General features: G+C 37.9%; 1 protein-coding gene across 14 annotated transcripts in view; it reads right to left on the bottom strand.

Annotated features, from left to right (window-relative positions):
- The window catches only part of atp2b2 (ATPase plasma membrane Ca2+ transporting 2), a 352745-nt gene that overhangs the window by 72557 nt on the left and 257513 nt on the right, over nt 1-22675 (bottom strand). For 11 of the 14 annotated variants that reach the window (XM_062970002.1, XM_008105190.3, XM_008105196.3 and 8 more), the window contains 4 exons: nt 17458-17671; nt 12651-12862; nt 9365-9472; nt 6346-6528 (listed from right to left, as the gene is read on the bottom strand). In XM_062970002.1, the coding sequence (XP_062826072.1) occupies nt 6346-6528; nt 9365-9472; nt 12651-12862; nt 17458-17671 (717 nt within the window). Of the gene's footprint in view, nt 1-4960; nt 5010-6345; nt 6529-9364; nt 9473-12650; nt 12863-17457; nt 17672-22675 lie in introns of all 14 variants that reach the window. The other 3 variants (XR_010002645.1, XR_010002644.1, XM_008105200.3) reach the window with 1 other exon arrangement.

Below are 22675 nucleotides of genomic sequence, written 5' to 3' on the forward strand. Positions count from 1 at the left end.
TTTATTGTATAAGATGATGTTTTGGTGCTTAATTTGTATAATGATTACCTAATTTGATGTTTAATCGGCTTTTCCTGAATCCCTTCTTATTATCCAACATATTCACTTATCCAACGTTCTGTCGGCCTGTTTATGTTGGATAAGTGAGACTGTACTGTATATTTATAATCTTATATTATCTGCTTAGAACTGGATTATATGAGGCCCCTTCTACACAGCTGTATAAAATGCATACTGAAGTGGATTATATGGCAGTGTGGACTCAAGATAATCCAGTTCAAAGCAGATAATATAAGATTATAAATGGGTTATACAGCTGTGTGGAAGGGCCTTGAGTCTACATTGCCATATAATCCAGTTAAAATCTGATAATCTGTATTTTATAGGCAGTGTGGAAGAGGCCTAAGTGAAACCTAACTCTGCCTGTCCCCTGGGCTGAGTGGGTTGCTAGGAGACCAAGTGGGCGGAGCTTAGCTTTCTAACTGGCAGCAATTAGATAAAAACAATTATTCCTTTCCCTCTAATTTGGACTTTATTTTTCTTTTCCTTTTGTTGTATGAACGTAGAGGCGTGGATGAGTGGTTGTACTGTCAATTTTCAAGGTTGTGGGGTGTTTAGTTTTGTTGTTTTGTCCGTTGCTGAGATTCCATCACTCTTTTATATATATGTATAAGATTGACACAACGACATAGTCTGACACAGCAAACAAGATAGATATGCTGGATTTCATATCACAAAATCACAAGTCGAACATTTCCCATGCGTTTAGGACTGTGTGATGTATTTTCGGATGATGTGCGCAGATCCCAGTAAGGTGGCCTTTTGCAGTTGGCAAATCGTAATTTTGTCAATGTCTATTATTTCCAAATGCCAGCTGAGATCTTTTGGCACAGCACCCAGTGTGCCGATCACCACCGGGACCACCTGCACTGGTTTCTGCCAGAGTCTTTGAAGTTCAGTCTTGAGGTCCTGATAGCAGCTGAGTTTTTCCTGTTGTTTTTCGTCAATGCGACTGTCACCTGGGATGGCAACATTGATCATCCAAACCTTTTTCTTTTCCACAACTGTGATGTTCGGTGTGTTGTGTTCCAGAACTTTGTCAGTCTGGATTCAGAAGTCCCACAGTATTTTTGCGTGCTCATTCTCCAATACTTTTGCAGGTTTGTGATCCCACCAGTTCTTTACTGCTGGGAGGTGGTACTTGAGGCATAAGTGCCAATGAATCATTTGGGTCACACAGTTGTGCCTCTGTTTGTAGTCTGTCTGTGCGATTTTCTTATAGCAGCTGAGGATATGATCAATGGTTTTGTTGGTTTCCTTGCACAGTCTGCATTTTGGGTCATCAGCTGATTTTTCGATCTTGGCCTTAATTGCATTTGTTCTGATGGCTTGCTCCTGGGCTGTAAGGATTAGGCCTTCTGTCTCCTTCTTCAGGGTCCCATTCATGAGCCATAGCCAGGTCTTCTCCTTATCAACCTTTCCTTCAATTTTGTCAAGGAACTTTCCATGCAATGTTTTGTTGTGCCAGCTGTCAGCTCTAGTTTGTAGTGCAGTTTTCTTGTACTGATTCTTTGTCTGCTGTGTTTTGAGGAGTTTCTGATTTTTGACTTTAATCAAAGCAGGTTCTTCACTTTGCTTTACATATTCTGCCAGGGCATGTTCTTCTTCTCTGACTACTTGTTTTACTTGTAAGAGTCCTCTGCCCCCTGATCTTCTAGGCAGATATAGCCTGCCAACATCACTGTGGGGGTGCAGTGAATGATGAATAGTAATGAGTTTTCTTGTTTTTCTGTCCAAATTGTCCAGTTCCACCTGTGTCCAGTTTATGATGCCAGCAGTATATCTTATGACAGGTATGGTTTGTTTGTTCAATTGATGTTATTTGGACATTATTATTATTATTAGAGAGAACTCAAAGGAGAAGGGACTAGTTTTTATGAAAAATGGGGGCAATCCTCCTCTCACAAATAAGGGCAGTTCTACATAGAGACTGTGATGCAGTTCAAAGCCAGCTTGAGGACAGGGTGTCCACAAAACGTACACAAGATAAAGACAGTGAATTTTAAAAAAAACCCTTCAGTTTGGAACAAGCCAGATAACATCCTGAAGCATCTCTCATGCAGGGCTTGAAACTGGGACCAGAAATTGCAGTAAACTTGCCAGAACAGTGCTAGCGCTGAAACACTTGAAAGTAAGCAGTTATTTCCCTGGGAGAGAAAACCACATAATACCCATGGGAACTCCTGCTTTGCACCCATTCCCATTGCTCCCATAGCATTTATCCCGTCACTTATATGGTGATGCACATCAAAACATCTCAGCAGACTGGGTAAGAAAAAATAGCATTTCTGGGTTCAGTTCCAATCTGTAATCAGCAGATACTGTGACCACAATGCTAGCTTCAAACCAGTTCCCCGGGTGATCAGGCACTCCATGGCAGAATCGTTTTAGTTTAATCCACTTCCTAACTAGATTTTAGTTTCTGAGCAGAACTGTCCTTAGTTACAGAAGTAAATGAAATGGAAATACTACCAGAAAAATAAAATTAAATATAGAGCATTTATAGAACCAGACCTGCACATGTCCATTCTAACAGATAAAAGAAAAACTAAGAACATCTATATTATATTTTAATTGTTTGAGTTATATCCTGCCTTTCTCCCCAAAATGGAACCTGAAGCAAACAAATGTAGTTACTAACAAGGGAGTTGGGGGTGTGGAATCCAATCACTAGGCTGAACCAAAGTAGACCCACTGACTGAATACAAAAGTTAACACATAACATGGGATTACTCCAGTTGTGCCTAATTGGATTTACCCCGGGATTGTAATCATGGAGCTCTCCAGATGTTGTTGCCTTGCAAGTCCCAGTAAGCATAACAAAAATAGTTAGTGGCAAGAAATGCTGACAATTGTTGTTCATCTAGAAGGTTACATGATTTCCAACCACAATTTAGCCCATCATAGTCAAATTATCACTTTTTAATTATACATCTAGAGCAGCGTTTCTCAAACTCTGCTCCTCCAGGTGTTTTGGACTTCATCTCGAAAAATCCCAGCCAGTTTATCAGCTGTTAAGAATCGTGGAAGCTGAAGTCCAAAACATCAGGATTAGCAGAGTTTGAGAAGCACTGGTCTAGTGAAAGGTTTAGATGTTTCCCACTCTTCGAAGAAGCCTACATGAACCACCTGTACCATGTTTGAGCACTCCCCATTCATCCAATTGGAATACTTGATAGCTCTTGCCATTTCTCCAAATGCAGTTTCCCAAATTAGACACCATGAATGATGGCTAATTACTTAGTAAACCCAAGTGGACATTTTCAAGCTCATCTTCCCTGGAATGAAAGTTGAAAGGAAAAGGAAGCAAATAGCATACTTCTTTTTGGGAGACACTATTCAGTCCTCTTCACTCCATGTTGCCACTGACAAATATGCTACAGTGGCAGCCAGAACAATTTTTTAAAAGCACGATGCCAACTTGAAAACTTGTCATGACATCATCAGAAATTAGCAACAACAACCCTCCCCATTAAAACAAACACTCCTGCTTTCAAACAAGATACACATTATCTTGTTTTAAAGGGTTTTAAAACTTTGTTTTCCATTGCTACACAGGTAAATTTAAGTAGGACAGCAAATATGAAATTTCTGGAAGCTAAAGTCTGTATTGGAAATGTGGACATCCAGCTCCCGAAGGCTGTCTTGTATCTATCCTAAATTCTCCTCTTCAGTCGTGATATAAGATTTCTCATCTTAATCTTTACCCATAATGGGGAAATAGGAAACAAAATAGAATCTTGTTCTTTGAACTTTAAAAAATAAATGTGTGTATCTAATGTGTTAAAAGGAATACAAAGAGCTGAAAAAGCACTGTACCTCCTTCTCCATATTTCCAGAACTGCATATAGCTTTGGAGGGGCCCCTGGTGGCCCAGCGTGTTAAAGCGCTGAGCTGCTGAACTTGCGGACCAAAAGGTCCCAGGTTCAAATCCCGGGAGCGGAATGAGCACCCGCTGTTAGCCCCAGCTCCAGTGGGAAGATAACGGCGCTCCATGCAGTCATGCTGGCCACATGATCTGGAGATGTCTATGGACAACACCAGCTCTTCAGCTTAGAAATGGAGATGAGCACCAACCCCCAGAGTCGGTCACGACTGGACTTAACGTCAGGGGAAACCTTTACCTTTACCTTTTATATAGCTTTGGAGGATTTCTACAAATCCTCAGATCATAAGGATGCTAGACTTCCTAATCTTCTCTCACAAGTTCTTCTTTTGAAGATTTTCTGCAAAATGCAGCAGAAGCATGTGATTTCACCTGGGTGCCTTGCACACCAGCAATGGATTGGCATCATCAAATGCACCACACACTGTGAATAATGGTCCAGAAACACAAGTCAGGCATAGCCATGTTAATCTGGAATACAAATTTGTAAAGGGATATTGTAGCACCTTTGAGACTTACTGAGAGCTGGCTGTCATAGACTTAAGATGCATCTGATGAAGTAGATGTAAGTCCACAAATGTATATACTAACAACTATTTGGTTCCAGCAATAGCTTTTATACCGATTTAACCCTCTCCAACCTAAAGAGGATTCCCCAGTGGATCCACTGAAATGTCACACAAAACCCTTTCCAGACTCATTGCAGGTTGATGTCCAATGAACACAAAACACATAGGACACAAAAGGGATGAGAGTAAGTAATCACAGAAACCTACTGGTATGGAACAGATTAACAGCTCCTATCACATTAGGACTATATCTAAGTAGAAAGGAAACTGGAGAATAATGGTTAGAAAGAAAACATTATTGTAGTTTATTTTGGTTTAATTATTGAACAGTAACAATAATTTTCCATGGATTATGAGGATAAAGATATATAGAAGAACTAAAGGTTATTTCTCAATCTACAAGGGAATCTGAGAGCAGAATTTGCTCTCTGTTGTTTACACTCACCACAACCAGAAAGACATCCTGATAGAAATGTCAAGAGACAAAACTCCTCCTATAGCCACCAGGAAGAAAATAATTCACATTTAGAAGGTAGGTCAGGGCTGATAATAGCCCCCACCATGCAAATAGTTAAAGAACCTTCTCTGTTGGAGAGTGCTTCTAGATCCAGCCCTACAGATCTTCATGTAATTACTTACCCAGAGGATACTGCAAATTCACTTAGCCATAAGCACAAACTTAAGAGTATTTTACCCTACCAGTTCCCTCTCCTTTCTTGCATTTAATAATATCCTTACAAATCAATGGTTTAAAAAATCACCAACAAGGGCAACTGAGGCTTTTCTTGTAAACCAAGTACCTTTCTTGCAAAAACAAAAAAGATAATAAAAACAGATCTTCTTTTGCTTTTGAAAACTGCTTTGCATTTACCTTAATAAAGTCACTTTATTTATTTTTCGAAAGATAAGGCTTCTGGGATTGGTAACTGAACCTAAAAGCTTAATTGAAAGTACAAAGCAGGGTTTTTACTATATTCTGTTGCTTTACTCATTGAAAACCCATCTTCTCAAAACTCTGAATAAAACAGCTCTGACCAGAAAGTATTTCACATGATAACTTCATATTTTACATTAATGGCAAACATCTTTAATCAAAAAGCGGGGCGTGGGGTAAGTTTTTATTGAAATGCGTGATTATTGAAATGTACATGTGCTAATAACAATCTTGTTTGACAAGTATATTTTGCTGTACAATAAATTCATTCACTTTCATATTTTTCATTCACTCACTCACATAAAAGTTGTACATCTGTATCTCTTATTTTGGTTTAAAAAATGAGATAATCATAAGGAATGGAAAAATTGAACATTCTGGTATTAAAATAAATGCAACAAAACAGTTATATCTGGAAAATATTTACTATGTTCAAATCCTTTCCTGAAAAGGTGAAGAAAGGTGAAAGCCATTTAAGGTTGACCACAAACATTTATCCTCCTTCTACCCCACCAAAACAATTTCTTACGTTCTGGAGATAAGATTTCTTATTTGATAAGAATTTTTCATGGAAAATGGTTTTTAGCACCATTCTTTCAAGAAATAACAAAAGAACATTATTTATAGGGCTGTATACATTAGACTATTGTCACAGTTGTTTCTAGGTGAACAAAAAAATCAGAAAACTAAGTACATTTGCATATATTTCAGTTTGTATATTCAATTGGCCTTCCATTTTACAATTCCACCAATTTGCTTTTTATTATTTGGATGCTAGGTTTTCATTCTTTTTCTTTTTTAAACCTTATACTCCCAGCTCACCACACACATCTAATGACCCTTGTGCATTTTTTCTTTGCAGAGACTCCCAGAAGCATTCTTTTAGCACAACTTACCTGAGTTTGGATTCTATTTAGCCCTCTGAACCAGAGGATTTGTCCCCGCCGCAGTTCTCTCTCTGCGTGATCAATCTCTTCCACATCTTCATTCATCTCCTCCTCATGAACTTCTTCTTTTAGTGTGAGCCCTCCTGCTTCCTTTAAAAATTTTAACCTACTTGTTGGGATAGTTGCAATGATCTGAAAAGATATTTTGAGCCATCATAATGAAGTCTATTTGCCAACAGAACATTAAAATCTTACATATATTATGCAAAGCAAAACACAGGCAGACTGAAGGCCAAGGACAGCACTGACATTTGTAATCATTTGATATGGAATTCCCATCATCACAAAGACCTTTAGCCTTGAGACGATGAAGGACTCTGGAGTGTATAGACTGTTACAAAAAAAATCACCAAAATTTAAGAAATCAGTCTTTGTGAACTGACATAAAAGGCCAGAAAGATTAAAGGCCATGCCTCTCCTGATTCCTGGCTTCAAAACTGCCTTGAACCTCAGAGAAACATGACTCCAGGGGGTAGTCTTCTGGAAATGTTTCTCATATCATTCCTTTTCACTGCCTCACTTGTCTGATCACAAAAGCAGTGTACTTCATGAAACAACATAAACAAAGTGAAAGCCAGCATGAGACAATTAAACTGTAAAAGCCCCAATCAAAAAGCCCTATCTCGTAGATGTAAGGTAACGTACATTTCCCAGGTTAGCTGACAGGAAATATTAGAAAGAAACTCCAGTTTCTGAAACGCTCCTCTTAGTCTTTTTCTAACCAAATTCAAGCTCTCTTCCTTAACTATAGCCACTTGGGCATTGCTACAATCTTGCAGAGTATATACATTTTGAAAATAGAAAGTGGATCTTTCAGGGCAGAAGAGCAAGTTTTATTCTTAGTTTCAAATGGAAAGGGGAAAGCTTCAACTGAACTTCACTAATAAAAAAATAAAAATGTAAGAGCCTTAGAAGTTTCCTTTTAAGTGAGACTTTTAGAAGCATCAGTTTCACACTGCTTTTGAACTTGGGTTAATTTGCTTTAGTGCCATGTCTTTCTTATACCTCTTCTAATTACAGGATTAATTCATCTCTTTCTTTTGGAACTTCTGTCCCTGTCAGTCTTCTCTGGATGGCATTTAAGGATGCAGTTTGAATATATTAGTTGATAATACTGGAAACTCATCTTCAAAAATATTAGCTTCCCTTGCACAGATGTACGTTGCAATTAGTACATTAGCTATACTGGAAATAATTTGATATTAGCTCCAGTTAAATATTAATATGCTTTAGGGCCTATGGGCCCAAATAATTATAAATATTTACAGATGGAATTCAGTAAATTCAAATACAATGTAACTGTAAATTAATAGATTGAATGTCCATTCAATCAAGACTCCCTACTGTATGCATTAAGATTTTCATCTAAAACATCACCAGCAAGTAGCTTCTCCCAACATCCATGGAAAGTAGTGGTAGGTTCCCCCAATATCATACTTCGCACAGCCCCTGCCCATGGCCTCCCCCCCCCCCCACCCCTCTGGGCAGCCCTGATTTATTGTTGATTATTGTGATGTGCTTTCAAAAGACAACATGGGCACACTTTCCAAAGTATTCAGAAATATCAGCTGACCCAAAGAGCTGCAACCAGGCTGATGCATGAGACTGGTTAGAAGGTGAACATAACTTCCTTCTTATACTGGCTACAGATCAGTTTTTGGGCACAAATCAAGGTTATGATTACCATCCAAAATGACATAATAGCTTGGATCCAGGTTATCTGTAGAGCAGTATGTTATCATTCAAGTCTGTTTGAGCTCTAATATCTTAAATATGTTGGGGGAAGATTATCTCCAGCCTGCCAATCATCATTTTTTTTTGGGGCGGGGGGGGGGGGGGGTAGTTAGTCGGGCTACTTCAGAGATACATCTGGTACACATATGATAGTTCTCACCTTTCCAAGATTCTGTCCACATTGCTTGGCTGTGCAAATTGAGGTGGATTCATTATCACAGCACAAGCAGGAGCCAAACTTATATCCACTATAGCATCCAAGTCAGAGCAGATTCAGACAATTTCACCTGCAAAGTACTGGATAAATTGTTCACAATGGGCTTTGAATTCTCTTCTCCCATATTGTAAAAGACCACTGAATACTTGAAACAGTTCCAGTGGATGGCTCTTTGCAGATGCAATGGTGGCGCAGATGAAAAAGGGATTTATGTTGCAAAGAGCCTCTAGCCTCATCCCGTGATCCATGGTTTCCACCAGTGTTGCTCTATTTGCTGCCTCACTTGTTTCAAATCAGAGGTTAGTTTGGCTCCACTCTGTGAAAGGGGAGGCTCACAAGTTTGCACCACCTTATCTATTTCATTATTTTGGAGATCAGCCAGTTCTCTGACAGAATCTCTAACTGAGGTGACAATCCCCTCCCCCCAAAACCATTAGGAAACTAACCAGATACCTGGGGTTGACTATCTATATTGGTCTCCACCTATGTAAAGGCATAAAATCCCAGTGGAACTAAGCCTACACCAGGCAGTGATCTCTCCATGACTATAGAAAATTCATCCACCACTTGATCACCATCAACTGACCCCTAGAGGAAAAAATATCCACAATAATTCCAACAACATTCATGTTCAGCCCCATGTTTGTCATGATGGATACAAATCCCTGAGGCATTCTTGACAGGGCATCCTCCACATGGATACCAAATCACCCATTAAAACCAACTGAGTAAACAGCAATACTAGCCCAGAGACAAGTTAAGCAAGGGAAACAGTTGATAGACTATAAGAATTCCACATGTGCACCCTGAAAACTGTGGGATTGGGCACCAAATGAGGGCAATGGAATCATATAGATTGCTACAACACTATTTCCCTGGAGATTTCCTATAGCTGCATAGAAAACTTGCATTTGGATTTCCATGCACATTTTGGACCTAGTAAATCTTCAGGTTTATTTGAGTGATTTAGGGCATATTAACATAAATGAGAAACACATCTAAATAAATGATGCTTACCTGACCCCATACAAGTTCACCTAATCCAATAAATACACACCACATCCATTGATCAAGTTCCAAAGGAGAACAGCTAAAAGGTTTCCCACCAAACTGTACAATTACTATCTGCAAAGGACCAAAAGAAAAAAGAAAAAAGAAAAAAAAGAAAAGCAGTTTTAAAAAAGCTATAGGAGTTATTAAGCAGAGATGGAAAACAAGACTGAGAGGCACGAATGGTTTGTCTTGCTAGATTTTTTTCATTCATTACCTTCTTCATCATCGTGAATTCCATCTTTAATACTTTTACTGAATGCTGTCTGAATGCAGGCAGTACACAAAATACAGTGTAGCAAGTTATGATAAGATGAAATAGTCTTTCACTGACCTAACCCAACATTGATTTGATTAAGCCCCATTGAAAGTGATAGTACAATTTAATAATAACCAATTTTTAGTACCAATGTTTTAAATGAGACTTAAAGCAAAATTTGGCTGGACTGAGGTTAAGGTTTCATTTTTATTCTGGAGGCATATATAAACATCCAAGGAACTTGTCTGAATAAATTCCACATATAGTTTAGCCATCTTTAACTATGAAATGTTGGTTTTGAATTATAGCAAATAATACTATTAAACATTAATTTTCTTCTATCATGACAGTAGTAATGCTATTCTGTACAGAGTGATTTATGCTCCAGGCTCAGTGAGTGTAGAGTCTAAAGTCTGTCTGATGGAGAAGACAAAGAGTGAAGTGAAGATGAAGCAGAAAGAGATTTAGTGAGGGAGCACAGAAAAATTATGGAGAAATTCAAGAAATGATTTGTGCAATGGAGATATTTTAGGAAATATCTTGCTATATCTGAAGAACATAGGAGAAGTTATAGTCACAGAGGACAGCATGGCAAAGCTACATGTGAGAAGAATGTAAGAATGAATGGGTGAAAAATGGGGGGAAAGCAGTGGGAAATCCTTCAGCTAAATCTTTTCAGAGAACAGAGAAGAGAATTACAGTAGATGACAAAAGAAAGAGAGTTGTGAGCAGAGAACTGAGAGAAGCTTATATGTGCAGTCATCACAAAGATTTAGAGACAGAGTATTTTATGTGAATTTATTTAATTAATTTATATCAGGGGTCCCCAAACTAAGGTCCGGGGGCCACATGCGGCCCATCGAAGCCATTTATCCGGCCCCCACGGCACAAAGGCAGAAGGGGGTTGGGCTAAATGACCCAAGGGTTCTCCTCTTCTATTATTATTATTATTATTATTATTATTAACATTGAGGCTGGGAGGCCATCTGTCAGGGGTGCTTTGCTTGTGCTTTTGATGCACAAAGGCAGAAGAGGGTTGGACTAAATGGCCCAAGGGATCTCTTTCAAACCTCTTTATTACTGTTGTTGTTATTATTATTATTATTATTATTAACATTGAGGCTGGGAGGCCATCTGTCAGGGGTGCTTTGCTTGTGCTTTTGGTGCACAAAGGCAGAAGGGGGTTGGACTCAATGGCCCAAAGGGTCTTTTCCAACCTTCTTTATTATTATTATTGCTTGGTGGCCAACTATAGTCCAGCCCTCCAATGGTCCGAAGGATCGTGAACTGGCCCCCTGTTTAAAAAGTTTGCTGACCCCTGATTTATATCATGCTTTCTCTGTTACAAGACTCAAGGTAGCTGAATTATGCTAAATTCTGGAAAATGTTCATAGCAATAAGGCAGCTTAATGCTATCCATTAGTTTATAGTGATGGTCTCCCCCAAAAAGTGTGATTGTGTAGGTGTGTATGTTTTGAAACATACACAAGAAAATAAAAAACAGGTTATAAAGGCAATGCAGAAGCAAGAGCTGCAAGAATAAAGACTGTTAAGGGATAAAGGGGGAGCAGGAGTTAAGAGAATAGGTGTGCTGAAAAAGAGGAATATATATATATAATCAGAAATACAATAGGGGAGCCAGAAAAATATGTAGGATGGAAATTCACAAGAAAGAAAGTGAATAATAGTGGTCAGTGACTTTTTCTTCATTTTCTTTCTTTCTTACTGGTTGAGAAAAGAGGAAGAGAGCAAGCTACTCAGATAAAAAAGAAGCTGCTGCTCTTCCCATTCCTTCCTCTTGGAGCCCAGAACAGCCACATCTTCATGGCCTGAATTGTCCCCTCTCCCTTCATTCTCCACCCCACTGGTAAATGGCACTGCAGTAGTGGCCCCACTTGGGGCTCAACAGCTTCTCGGGAGGGGTTTTTATGCAGAGTGCAAAGAGCTACTGCGTAGCTCTCAGTGTCTCATTCAGAAAGAGACAAGGATGTATAAGCTACAGATGCAGATACCATGCTGCCCTGGTGCTCCATATGTTTCCATTAATGCCCCCCCCCCCCCCCCCCCAGAATCAAGGACACCTTACATATCAACTATGAAAAAAATGATGTGCACTAACTATACTAGCCAACTAGTGCTACAACTTCATGTTAGGGAGCCCTAAATTATTTGTGACAACTGATAGATTTAATCAAATAACTGATTGTTAGATTTTATTTAGATACACAATAACTTAAAATTAACTTTATCACTTGGACATTTTTCCCTCTCTCACAACCTATCAGCTTAAAAATTCAGATTTTTATCATTTTTTACACACTAGTATAAACCAGACCAAACCAGACCAACACTACTGACTTGTTATCTCATGTAATCTAAGTTAAGGCATTTGAGCAATGTTGCTTTTTGCTATCATAAGAGAGCAAAGCCTCTAAAATTGGGCATTACATTGAAAGTTTAAGATCTTTCTAAAAGATGGTTAAGAAATATTTTATTTACCAAATAAAGTCTGTCCTCTTGAGCTTTATTGTAACCAAGTTGACTTATTAATATCCTTTTGAATAGCACTATTTGAAAATTAATGAGATATGCTTGAAATCATTAGACCAATGAGAAGAGTTTAAACAGGAATATATTATACTCTAGCATTTCTGCTTCTTTTCATCTTCTTCCACATAATCTGATTCTTGTAGAAGGGCAAAATTAGCAAATGAAGCTATCATAAAACACCTAACAGAAATATCAGATGACACCTCAAAACTGGAAAGCAATAAATAGATTAGAGGAAGGATTAAACTGAGGAAACCAGAAAACAGAAAGAAATAAAGGAAAAATCAGAACATCTGGTTAAATCATCAAGAAATGAGCAATTTATTTATATGTAATATTACAAAACTTTTGGATTTTCCAAGACTATCAGATGTAGAGGTGTGGAAAAACTGACAGTGGAACATCAAATAATATTTTGCTGTGCCAACAATGTATAATGATTACCTGAACAGCAAATGTACCCAGTACAATAGTGCAAAATATAGGATTTCTAAAGATGCCGTCAAAAACATTTCTTTCACCATGGATTTTGCGTGCGTTGATTTCATTAAACAGCTGCATCATGACAAAGGTATTGAAAATGATGGTGTAGTGTTCAGAAGGCGGAGAATGGAGTGGAGCATTCCTGCCACTGTCAATTTCGAACATTTTTTCCCCTGATTAAATGGAGGTAACAAAAAAGAAATATAATATAAAAAAATTAGTGCACATTATGTTTTAATTCACATGTTTATAATGTAATTTAGATTGCTTGTCAAATCACTGCTGTTGTTGTATTTGCCATTTTGACTTACAGCAACCGTGAGGTGACTCTATTACAATGTTTTCTTGGCAAGATCTCTTCAGATATGGTTGGCCATTGCCTTCCTTTAAGACCAAGAGAATGAGTCTTTCCCAAGGTCACTGGGACTCCATCTACACTGCCATATAATAGCATTTGAAACTGCTTTATACAGACCCTACACTGACGATGTAATACAGTTTCAAATGGCATTATATCACAGTGTAGATGGGTCTGGGTGTGATTCCATGGCAGAGAGAGGCTTCAAACTATGGTCTCTTAGAGTCCCAGTCCAACAGGCAAACCAGTATGCAATGAGATCATAGTCATAATCACAACCATCACAGTAAGAACAACTGTCAGTCATTAGCAGCCTAGCAGACTGATTCATTTATTAACACAAATATTTATATTTTAACAAGGTTTTAAAATGAATTCTAAGGAAAGTGGAAAGGAACTGGGAAATATCCACTTCAGGATGATTCATACCCTAGACATTCATCTAAAGGGAGAAAGAGCAGAACTTGACAGGTATGTAAAGAAGTCATAAAAGAAACATGCACAGGAGAGCATTTGGAAAAGAAAAAAACAGCATTTATATATAGCAATGTTATAAATTTCCAAGCAGAAAAATCTGCAATGGCTCATGCTAAACTGTAAAATTGATATGATGACCACATTTGAATCATTGTGGAACGGAAAGAAGGAGGAGAACAAAATTATGAAAATGCAGATAGTATAGAAAAGCAAAATAAAGAGATAGTGTGGTCAGTGTAAAAAACAATATCAAAATGCTTTCAGTGAACAGACATCTAACAGGACAAGGAGATTAATAATCCAGAATTCCTACAAGGAATTAATAATCATTCTGGAATGAACATTATCAAGAACATAAGTTATTTACTACTGGAGATATGTTAACATGCCCCACAACCAAACAATAGAGGATAATTGGACTCCTTCATGGTGATTGGTATTGTAACTGTGTTCATTTTAGATTCAACTGTTTTTTACTATTGTTTTCTTATATTGTTTTTATTATATTTGTTCATTCATGCCATTGTGTTGTTTTGACAATTGACTGTTTTGTGCATGCTGGAAACCGCCCTGAGTCCTCTCGAGGAGATGGAGCAGTATATAAATAAAGGATTATTATTATTATTATTATTATTATTATTATTATTATTATTATTATTATTATTATTTTGAGCTAGAAAAAGAAATCATGGATATGTAGTTAAAAGGGAATTTTCCACTACAGGATGTGGGCATGGTGACTACATGGTTTGGGTCCAGGTTACCTACAGGATCACCTTTTCCCATACAATCTGCCTGAACACTGAGGCCCTCTGGGGGGTGGCTACTCCAACCAGACTGAACCCAACTTGCGACCATCACACAGAGGACCTTTTCATCGGCCGCCCCAAGACTGCGGAATGGCCTGATAGAAGAGCTCCAACAGCTAAATTAGCTGTCAGAATTGAAGACACATCTTAAAACCTACCTCTTCTGGAAAGCCTACCCAGTCAGTTTTAACTTGTGAATTTTAAGCTGCATTTTACCTGTGTACATTTTTATATGTATTTAAATGGTACTTTGTTTTACTTTGCTGTTTTAATTTTGTTGTACCCTGCCTTGAACCGCAAGGAGATGTATATAATTTTTTTTTATTTATTACAATATTTATATCCCGCCCTTCTCACCCAATAGGGGACTCATGGCGGTTTACAATAAAACACATATATAAAATTGTACAATACATTGTGAATCAATTAAAAAGTTATTAAATTACATCAGACATTCATAAAAACACATAAAATACAGATGGGCATGTTTAGAGTCTAAAAGACTGGGTCTGTCAATTGAATAAATAAATAAATAAATAAAATTACACTGTAGTGGAAAATTCCATAAAATATGTGACTGTGTGAAGAAGTACTTTCTCTTGGCTTCCATACATCTTCTGCAACTTTATTTCACCTCTCCTGAGCAGAAACAATAGTAGTGAGCTATTGTCTTCAGAGTCTAATTTTCTGATAAAGCCTTGACTATGATCAAACATTGGCAATATTCAACCTAATCAACCTGTGATTATGTGCAAAGACTTTATAATGCAGTGGTAAGAACTGCAGCTCTCAACATTCTTTTCCATTGGCTATACTGATCAGGTCTGCTGAGAGCTGCAGTTCAACAACATATGGATTCATTGTCAGCTGAACAAGATAAATTTTTCCTATCATTTGATTCAAATGGCTTATTTCAGTGTTTTCTGGAGAAGTTTTCAAAAACCAGAAAAGCATTTAAGCACATTGATAATGGTGTAATCAGCTTTACAACTCAGTTTACAACTTGTGAGATCAATTATTTTTTTCCCTAAGTACTCAGGTAACTGATGACCTAATTATAAATAGAACAGAAGAAATTTCATCCATCACTCATTTCTAGTTATCTAAATAATGGCCTCTCAGATGTCATCATGAAGTCACAGCTTTTATAGCACAGGCAGATACTAAAAACTACCAACATTACCCAAGTTACAAACAAGACAGTTTCTGTAGGTTTGTTCTTAAGTTGAATTTAATTGTAAGTTGGAACAGGTACATTTTTAAGTGTAACTCAGCCCTATCCATCTATCTATCTGTCTTTGGATACCACAGGTTAACAACCTTGTTGTGTTTGTTTTGCTGTCTATGCCCCTGTTCAGAAGATTTCATTGCACTTCCAGTCTCTGTGACAATTGGATTTTGGAAAAAAAAAAGCCTTATTGTGGAAACAAGGATTGGTGATAAAGCTTCAGTGGAGACACCTTTTTCTCATGATATCTCTTCAGGAGTGAATTTCCTTTCTGAGGGGTAGATTTTTCTCACCCTTGTTCTTAACTATGTCATTTATAAGTCTGATGTTTGTAACTCAGGAACTGCTTGTAGTGATGTGTGTTTTCCAAACACACATATCTGTATATTTATAAGTGTATTTTTATGAATGTTTGATGTATTTAATTTCAGTTGATTCGTAATGTATTGTATTAATTTTTTATATATGTGCTTTTATTGTAAGCCACCCTGAGTCCCCAATTGGGTGAGAAGGGCAGGATACAAATACTGTAATAAATAAATAAAAATAAATGCACACATAGTGCCCTAAATAATGTTACCTGGTACAGCATATTTGGTTTTAATGTTATATTCAAACACATTCAAAGCTGTGGAAATTATTTTATTGTAATGTTACAATAATGTAAAGAAAATACTATAGCATGTACTTCCCTTAGATTTAACAAAAACAGTTAACATGAAAAACTACTACTGTAAGGGCACATACATAAATCTAAATGACATATCTTATGTAACTTTCTTCTATTGAGACATAACTCTTGTACTTACAACATCATTCAGTCAGTCTCTGGTCTACATATCATTTCCATTTCAAGCTGAGAAAGACCCGATTCAGTACTAGGTGAGCATTCTATTTCACTGATACCAGAAGAATGGATATAAGTCTATGAACACAGGTGATTTGTTATATTTTGCCTTGACTACTCGCACTTGTGGCTGATTCAGAAGCAACAGATATTGTGAAATAGAAGAAATGTTAGCAGAGCACTCAATTGTTAGCCCCATTCCACTAAACATTAGGCTTGACAGTGCCTTTGAAGAATAACTAGATCACATCCTATATTTAGCCCATCTAACAGGACTGATTGCAGTATACCAGCCCAGACAAGAAAGGATAAAAGTAGATGAGATTTGTATATCTCAAATATGAGATAGGATACAGGCATGACATGAAAATGACATAAACCTTTGGAGGGAAAAGGCTTCAAAGGGTTTCCCCCCCAAATATTATGAGATACATGATACAATTATATGATTAACATTTTCACACCACATGTGCATATTTATGTGCTTGTGTGCAGGTATATGTTGTGAAAATTTTTCCATGGAAATGATTCTGTGATGAGAACCTTTGAGATGTATCCTCAACCAGGGATAATAAATGCTTCCTCTTTCCACTTGCTATCCAAGTGGAATGGGAAGAAGCTCTAGGGACCATTCTACACTGCCATATTGTCCAGATTATCAAAGCAGATAATGCACATTATCTGCTTTGAACTGAATTATATGAGTCCACACTGCCATATAATCCAGTTTAAAGAAGATAATATGGATTTTATATGGCAGTGTAGATCGGTCTTAGGTTAGGACCAACTGTTATTTCCGGTATAAATATGTGATTCTCTGTTATTTTCAGCAGTGTTCAGATCACACGGCTCACTTCTACTTTGTTGAAAAATACATAGAAAGAATGCCATGTGGTTCCTCATTCATGATTCAGAAATGGCATTCCAAGAGCATCTGAAATGCTTTGTAGTGGGAATAATACAATTGTATGACAGCATATGATTAGATCACACAAGCATCCAATTGATTGTTTTAAGTGCTGAGAAGAAATAAAATTAATTGAGCTTACCAACAAAGAGAAGAGTAAAAATAAGAGTGAGCTGGTAGACAGCATGGCCCAGAATGTTCTTCATCATGGTGCGTGAGATAAGAGGTTTGTTTCTACCGTACGGCTTCCTTAGTAAGAGGGATTCTGTGGGAGGTTCTGTAGCCAGCGCAAGAGAGGCAAAGGTGTCCATAATCAAGTTGACCCATAGCATCTGTACAGCTTTTAAAGGAGAGTCCTAAAGAAAGAAATTAAACAAAAGGAAATATACCTTCATATCGGATATACTTGTTTGTTATTCTGAAACATTCATATAAAGTATTTCCTTGTACAAGTGTTTTACAATTCTAATTTATTTTATATAGCCTCAGAACGTCTTTTTGAGACAGAATAGAGAGAAAACAAACTTCAATAACTAACAGGTATCTAAATCTGAGCCTTAAGCAACAAAAGCCAATTTCCCAGTAGAGACGCAAACCTTATCACACTACTGCAAGAGAATGAGGGGTGATTAAATGTTTCAATCTGATAACATATATGAACACAATAGACCCACCACTTGCAACTATAACAGTGACAGAAGTTGGAAAATCCTAAAATAACGATTGAATCACAGAGATAGGAGTCTTTCTGGAAATAGAAGAAGAGTGGTTTAATTTGAGAAATGAATGGAATTTTAAGACATCCATTCTGCTTTCTAAATTGTCAAGGATTCCATGGGGTTTTTAGGTATCAATTTTCAGTATTACACAAAGAACCACTAGAAGGAGCTGTTTGCTCACTGAATCAAGTACTGGTAAAGTTAGGGAGTCAAACTGTGCCTCAGTACAGATCAGTTAAAACAAGCTAATTAATATGTCAATCAAGAAAATACATTACTATTAATTGTGTTTTATTAATTTGTGGTGTGGAAAATGGTCATTTCTTATATCATTCCTCATTGAGAGCTATAATGACTTATGGGTATATTGATATAAAAAATAGAAATCCATTTATATTTTATTTTTGTAATTAACTGGAACAACTAATTCAGTTTTCTATAATCATATAACCAGAATCATGCTACTGTTTGAAGTAAAGTATCTTACCATGAGTTACTATCTGAGATAAATACATAACATTGCATATTTTCAAAGGAATCAATATTGTAAAATTCAGCTGGATGTCTGTGTGTAGAGGCCTCTAAACAGCAATGATATTCACCAGTCATAGAGCGTTGAAGAACAAGGGCAATCTCCCTATGGCAATGCAGAGTTTGCTGTCTTAGCGATATGGCAATCACTCCAGCTATGGAATTGGACTCACGAAAGTGGCATCTGTCGCAATCTAATTTTTTCCTACTTGCCAGGCACAAAAAGTCGCAATAATGCAAATTCACTTCTTGTTCCTCCAAAGTGCAGTTTGATAAAGCTGAACACCTTGTGACAACTTTCCTAGACCATCAGAAGCTATATTCATATTAACTATGCTAACCAAAAGGTTCTGAGTATATATTACATTCTTAGAAGCTGGATAGATGCACAATCAATATTTTTGCTTGCAATATTTGCTTCAATATATATCAGATACTATATAATTTATGATATATATGCCTTCAAGAGAATGGCTGCTGTCCTGTCAATAATAATAATAATAATAATAATAGTAATAATAATACTAATAATTTATTTATATACCACCCTATCTCCCAGAAGGGGCTCAGGGTGGTTTCCAGTCATAAGAACAACAAGTGCATTACATAACAGTTTAATAAACATATTAAGACAGATAAAACTATACAATTAAATAAGCAATAAATAACACTTACAGCAACCTTGATCAAGGGGACAGGGACCATAGCCATGTATATTAACATAAACAATTTCGGGATAGATGAGTCATATAGTATATTCAGGTCCAGAGATCGGCAGTATACCAGAGTAAATTGCTCAAAAACCTGCCGAAACCACCAGGTCTTCAGTTCCTTACAAAAAGTGGACAAAGTAGGAGATTGCCTGATCTCCTTTGGCAGTGCATTCCAGAGCTGGGGGGCCATTGCCGAGAAGGCTCGTTACCTTGTCCCCACCAACCGCACTTGAGACGGTGGTGGGAGTGAGAGGAGGGCCTCCCTGTCCGATCTCAAGACCCGCACCGGTTCATAGGGGGAGATGCGATTGCGAAGATAGGTAGGGCCTGAGCCGTATAGGGCTTTATAGGTCAATACCTGCACATTGAATTGGGCCCAGCAGTTTATTGGCAGCCAGTGGAGCTACCTTATGTTATTTATTAGACTTATCACTGTATAATTGCTCTCTATTCACATTTATGATCATAAACTTATAAACACTCCCAGAAACCCATCTGAAAAATACAAGCCACTCCAAATGATGAACTTCTGCAGCACTGCTGAGCAGGGCAGTGCAAAGTGACATGACCCCTTCCCACTCAACCAGTGAGTGATGGTCCAAAGAGCAGGTGTAAGATCTACTGTGGGGACCTGTGGTAATTTGTTGTTTGACTGGGTTGCTGTGAGTTTTCTGGGCTGTATGGCCATGTTCCAGAAGCATTCTCTCCTGACATTTCACTCACATCTATGGCAGGCATCCTCAGAGATTGTGAGGTCTGTTGAAAACTAGGCAAGTGGGGTTTATATATCTGTAGAAGATTCAGGGTGGGAGAAAGAACTCTTGTCTGTTGGAGGCCAGTGTGAATGTTGTAATTAATCACCTTGATTAGCATTTAATAGCTTTGCCAGCTTCAACGCCTAGCTGATTACTGCCTGGGGAAATCCTTTGTTCGGATGTGTTAGTTGGCCCTGATTGTTTCATGTCTGGAATTCCCCTCTTTTCTGAGTGTTGTTCTTTATTTACTGTTCTGATTTTAGAGTTTTTAAAATACTGATAGCCAGATTTTGTTCATTTTTGTGGTTTCTTCCTTTTTGTTGAAATTGTCCACATGCTTGTAGATTTCAACGGCTTCTCTGTGTAGTCTGACCTGGAGGTTGTTTGAGTGGTCCAGCATTTCTGTGTTCTCAAATAGTATGCTGTATCCAGGTTGGTTCATCAAGTGCTATGCTATGGTTGACTTCTACAGTTGAATTAGTCTTCAGTGCCTTTCATGTTCCTTGATTGATGTTTGGATGCTGTGTTTGGTGGTCCCTATGTACACTTGCCCACAGCTGCATGGTATATGGTAGACTCCTACAGAGGTGAGAGGATCCCTCTTGTCTTTTGCTGAATGTAGTATTTGGTTTTTCTTAGTGGGTCTGTAGATAATTTGTAGGTTGTGTTTCTTCATCAGCTTTCCTATGTGATCAATGGTTCCCTTGATGTATGGTAAGAATACTTTTCCTCTGGGTGGATCTTTGTCTTTACTCTCGTGGCTTGTTCTTGGCCTTACAGCTCTTCTGATGTCTGTGGTGGAGCATCCATTGCCCTGAAGAGTCCAGATTAAGTGGTTCAGTTCACCTTGGAGGAGGTGGGGTTTGCAGATTCTTTTTGCATGGTCTGCCAGGGCTTTAATTGTGCTTCTTTTTTGATTTGGGTGATGGTTTGAGTTTTTACGTAAGTATCTATCAGTGTGTGTATGTTTTCTGTAAACTGTGTTGTTTGACTGTCAGTTGCAGCTGGGAGGAGGGCTGGACACATCATCCTGAAGTGCCCCATTCACCAATGTAGGAAAATTATGTCACTTGAGGCAGCTGTATGGTTTCTAAGTTGGGTTTCGAGGTCAGATCAGAAGATGTAGCTATGATGTTATGGCTATGCCTCTGATGCAGAGTCTCAGCCAAACATTTAAAAATATAAGCTAAAATCTAAGATAAGACTATAGATCACTTGGAGATGTGGATATGGCCTGACAATGTTTATTTAGTCCAGTGGTTCTCAACCTGAGGTCCCCAGATGTTTTTGGCCTCCCAGAAATCCCAGATTTCTGGTAGTTGTAGGCCAAAAACATCTGGAGACCCTAGGTTGAGAACCACCAATTTAGTCATTTTACCAAGGGGCTAAATAATGCATGTCAGTCTAACAAAGAAACCACATGGGTGCACCTGGGAAGGTGAAAAGAAAAAGAATTTGTATTTCAAGTTATCAAATTAGGGTTTTAATCAAATAGTATGAAATGATTGCCTAAAGTGTTTGTTCCTGAGGTCAGCTTTCCTTTCTATATGAATCTATATTTGGAGCTTTAAAAAAAATGCTCTGTTGTGTCAGCAAATCCTCCTCCTCCTCCAAAAAAGAAAACAACAAAGGGGACTATGGTGCATAATGAAAAGCAAATCCCTCTTTTTGATCCATTCTTTAAATTACACAGGTATAATTGGAAACCATCACTTTTGTCAGCTGCATGTTCTCTCTACTTCACAGTGCCAATCACTCTATGTTGCTAAGATGCCTCTAATAATTATCTATCATCTATTACATTGCACGGTTCAGTCAAGTGTAAAAGCTCATTCTAAACTCCAGCCTAAGCATTAAACACACATTACTTTTGGCACTTGATGGAGTGAAATTTCCACTGAGGCTCTTTCTCATTCCTGATTATTCTCTGGAATCTAAGGAAAATGCAAATTAGACTTCTTGTAAAGAGTAAAGTCAGTTGCCCATCTTTCACTAGAACAGGAAAAGCGAGTCAAACATTTACTCCATCCCTTATTAGATGGCAGAATTTGGGGTGGGGGTGGGTAGCAATTGCACACACATTTGCAATAAATTTATGTGACTTCTAAGGAAGTTAGCAGATGATGTCAAAGCTAAAAGGCAACACTTATTATTTGCAGATAAATTATGGAGGACAGTAAATAGGAGTTCAACTATTTGTTGTTGTTTATTGTTTCAGTTGCTTCTGAATCTTTGTGACCTCATGGACCACCCCATGCCGGAGCTCCCTGTCAGCCGTTGCCACTTCCACCTCCTTCAAGGTCAAGCCAGTCACCTCAAGGACTCCATCCATCTTGCCCTTGGTCGACCCCTCTTCATTTTTCCTTCCATTTTCCCCAGCATCATTATCTTCTCTAAACTTTCCTGACTTCTCATTACGTGGCCATGTTTGCCTCTAATATCATTCCGTCCAGTGAGTCATCATTTTATGGAGTTCAACTACAGATTGCATGAGGAGAGATCTTTCATATTTTTATAAAGGACAGCCAAGAGCAGGTTTGGGCCAAATCATTTTTCTTGCTCCACCCTTCTTAGCTAGGATTGGAAGTCAGCCCAAGAGTGGCTGGTATATGTGAGGTAGGTCTCCATAAAACCTTTTATTG

Source organism: Anolis carolinensis, chromosome 2 (assembly GCF_035594765.1).
Source record: "Anolis carolinensis isolate JA03-04 chromosome 2, rAnoCar3.1.pri, whole genome shotgun sequence".
Taxonomy (NCBI): Eukaryota; Metazoa; Chordata; class Lepidosauria; order Squamata; family Dactyloidae; genus Anolis; species Anolis carolinensis.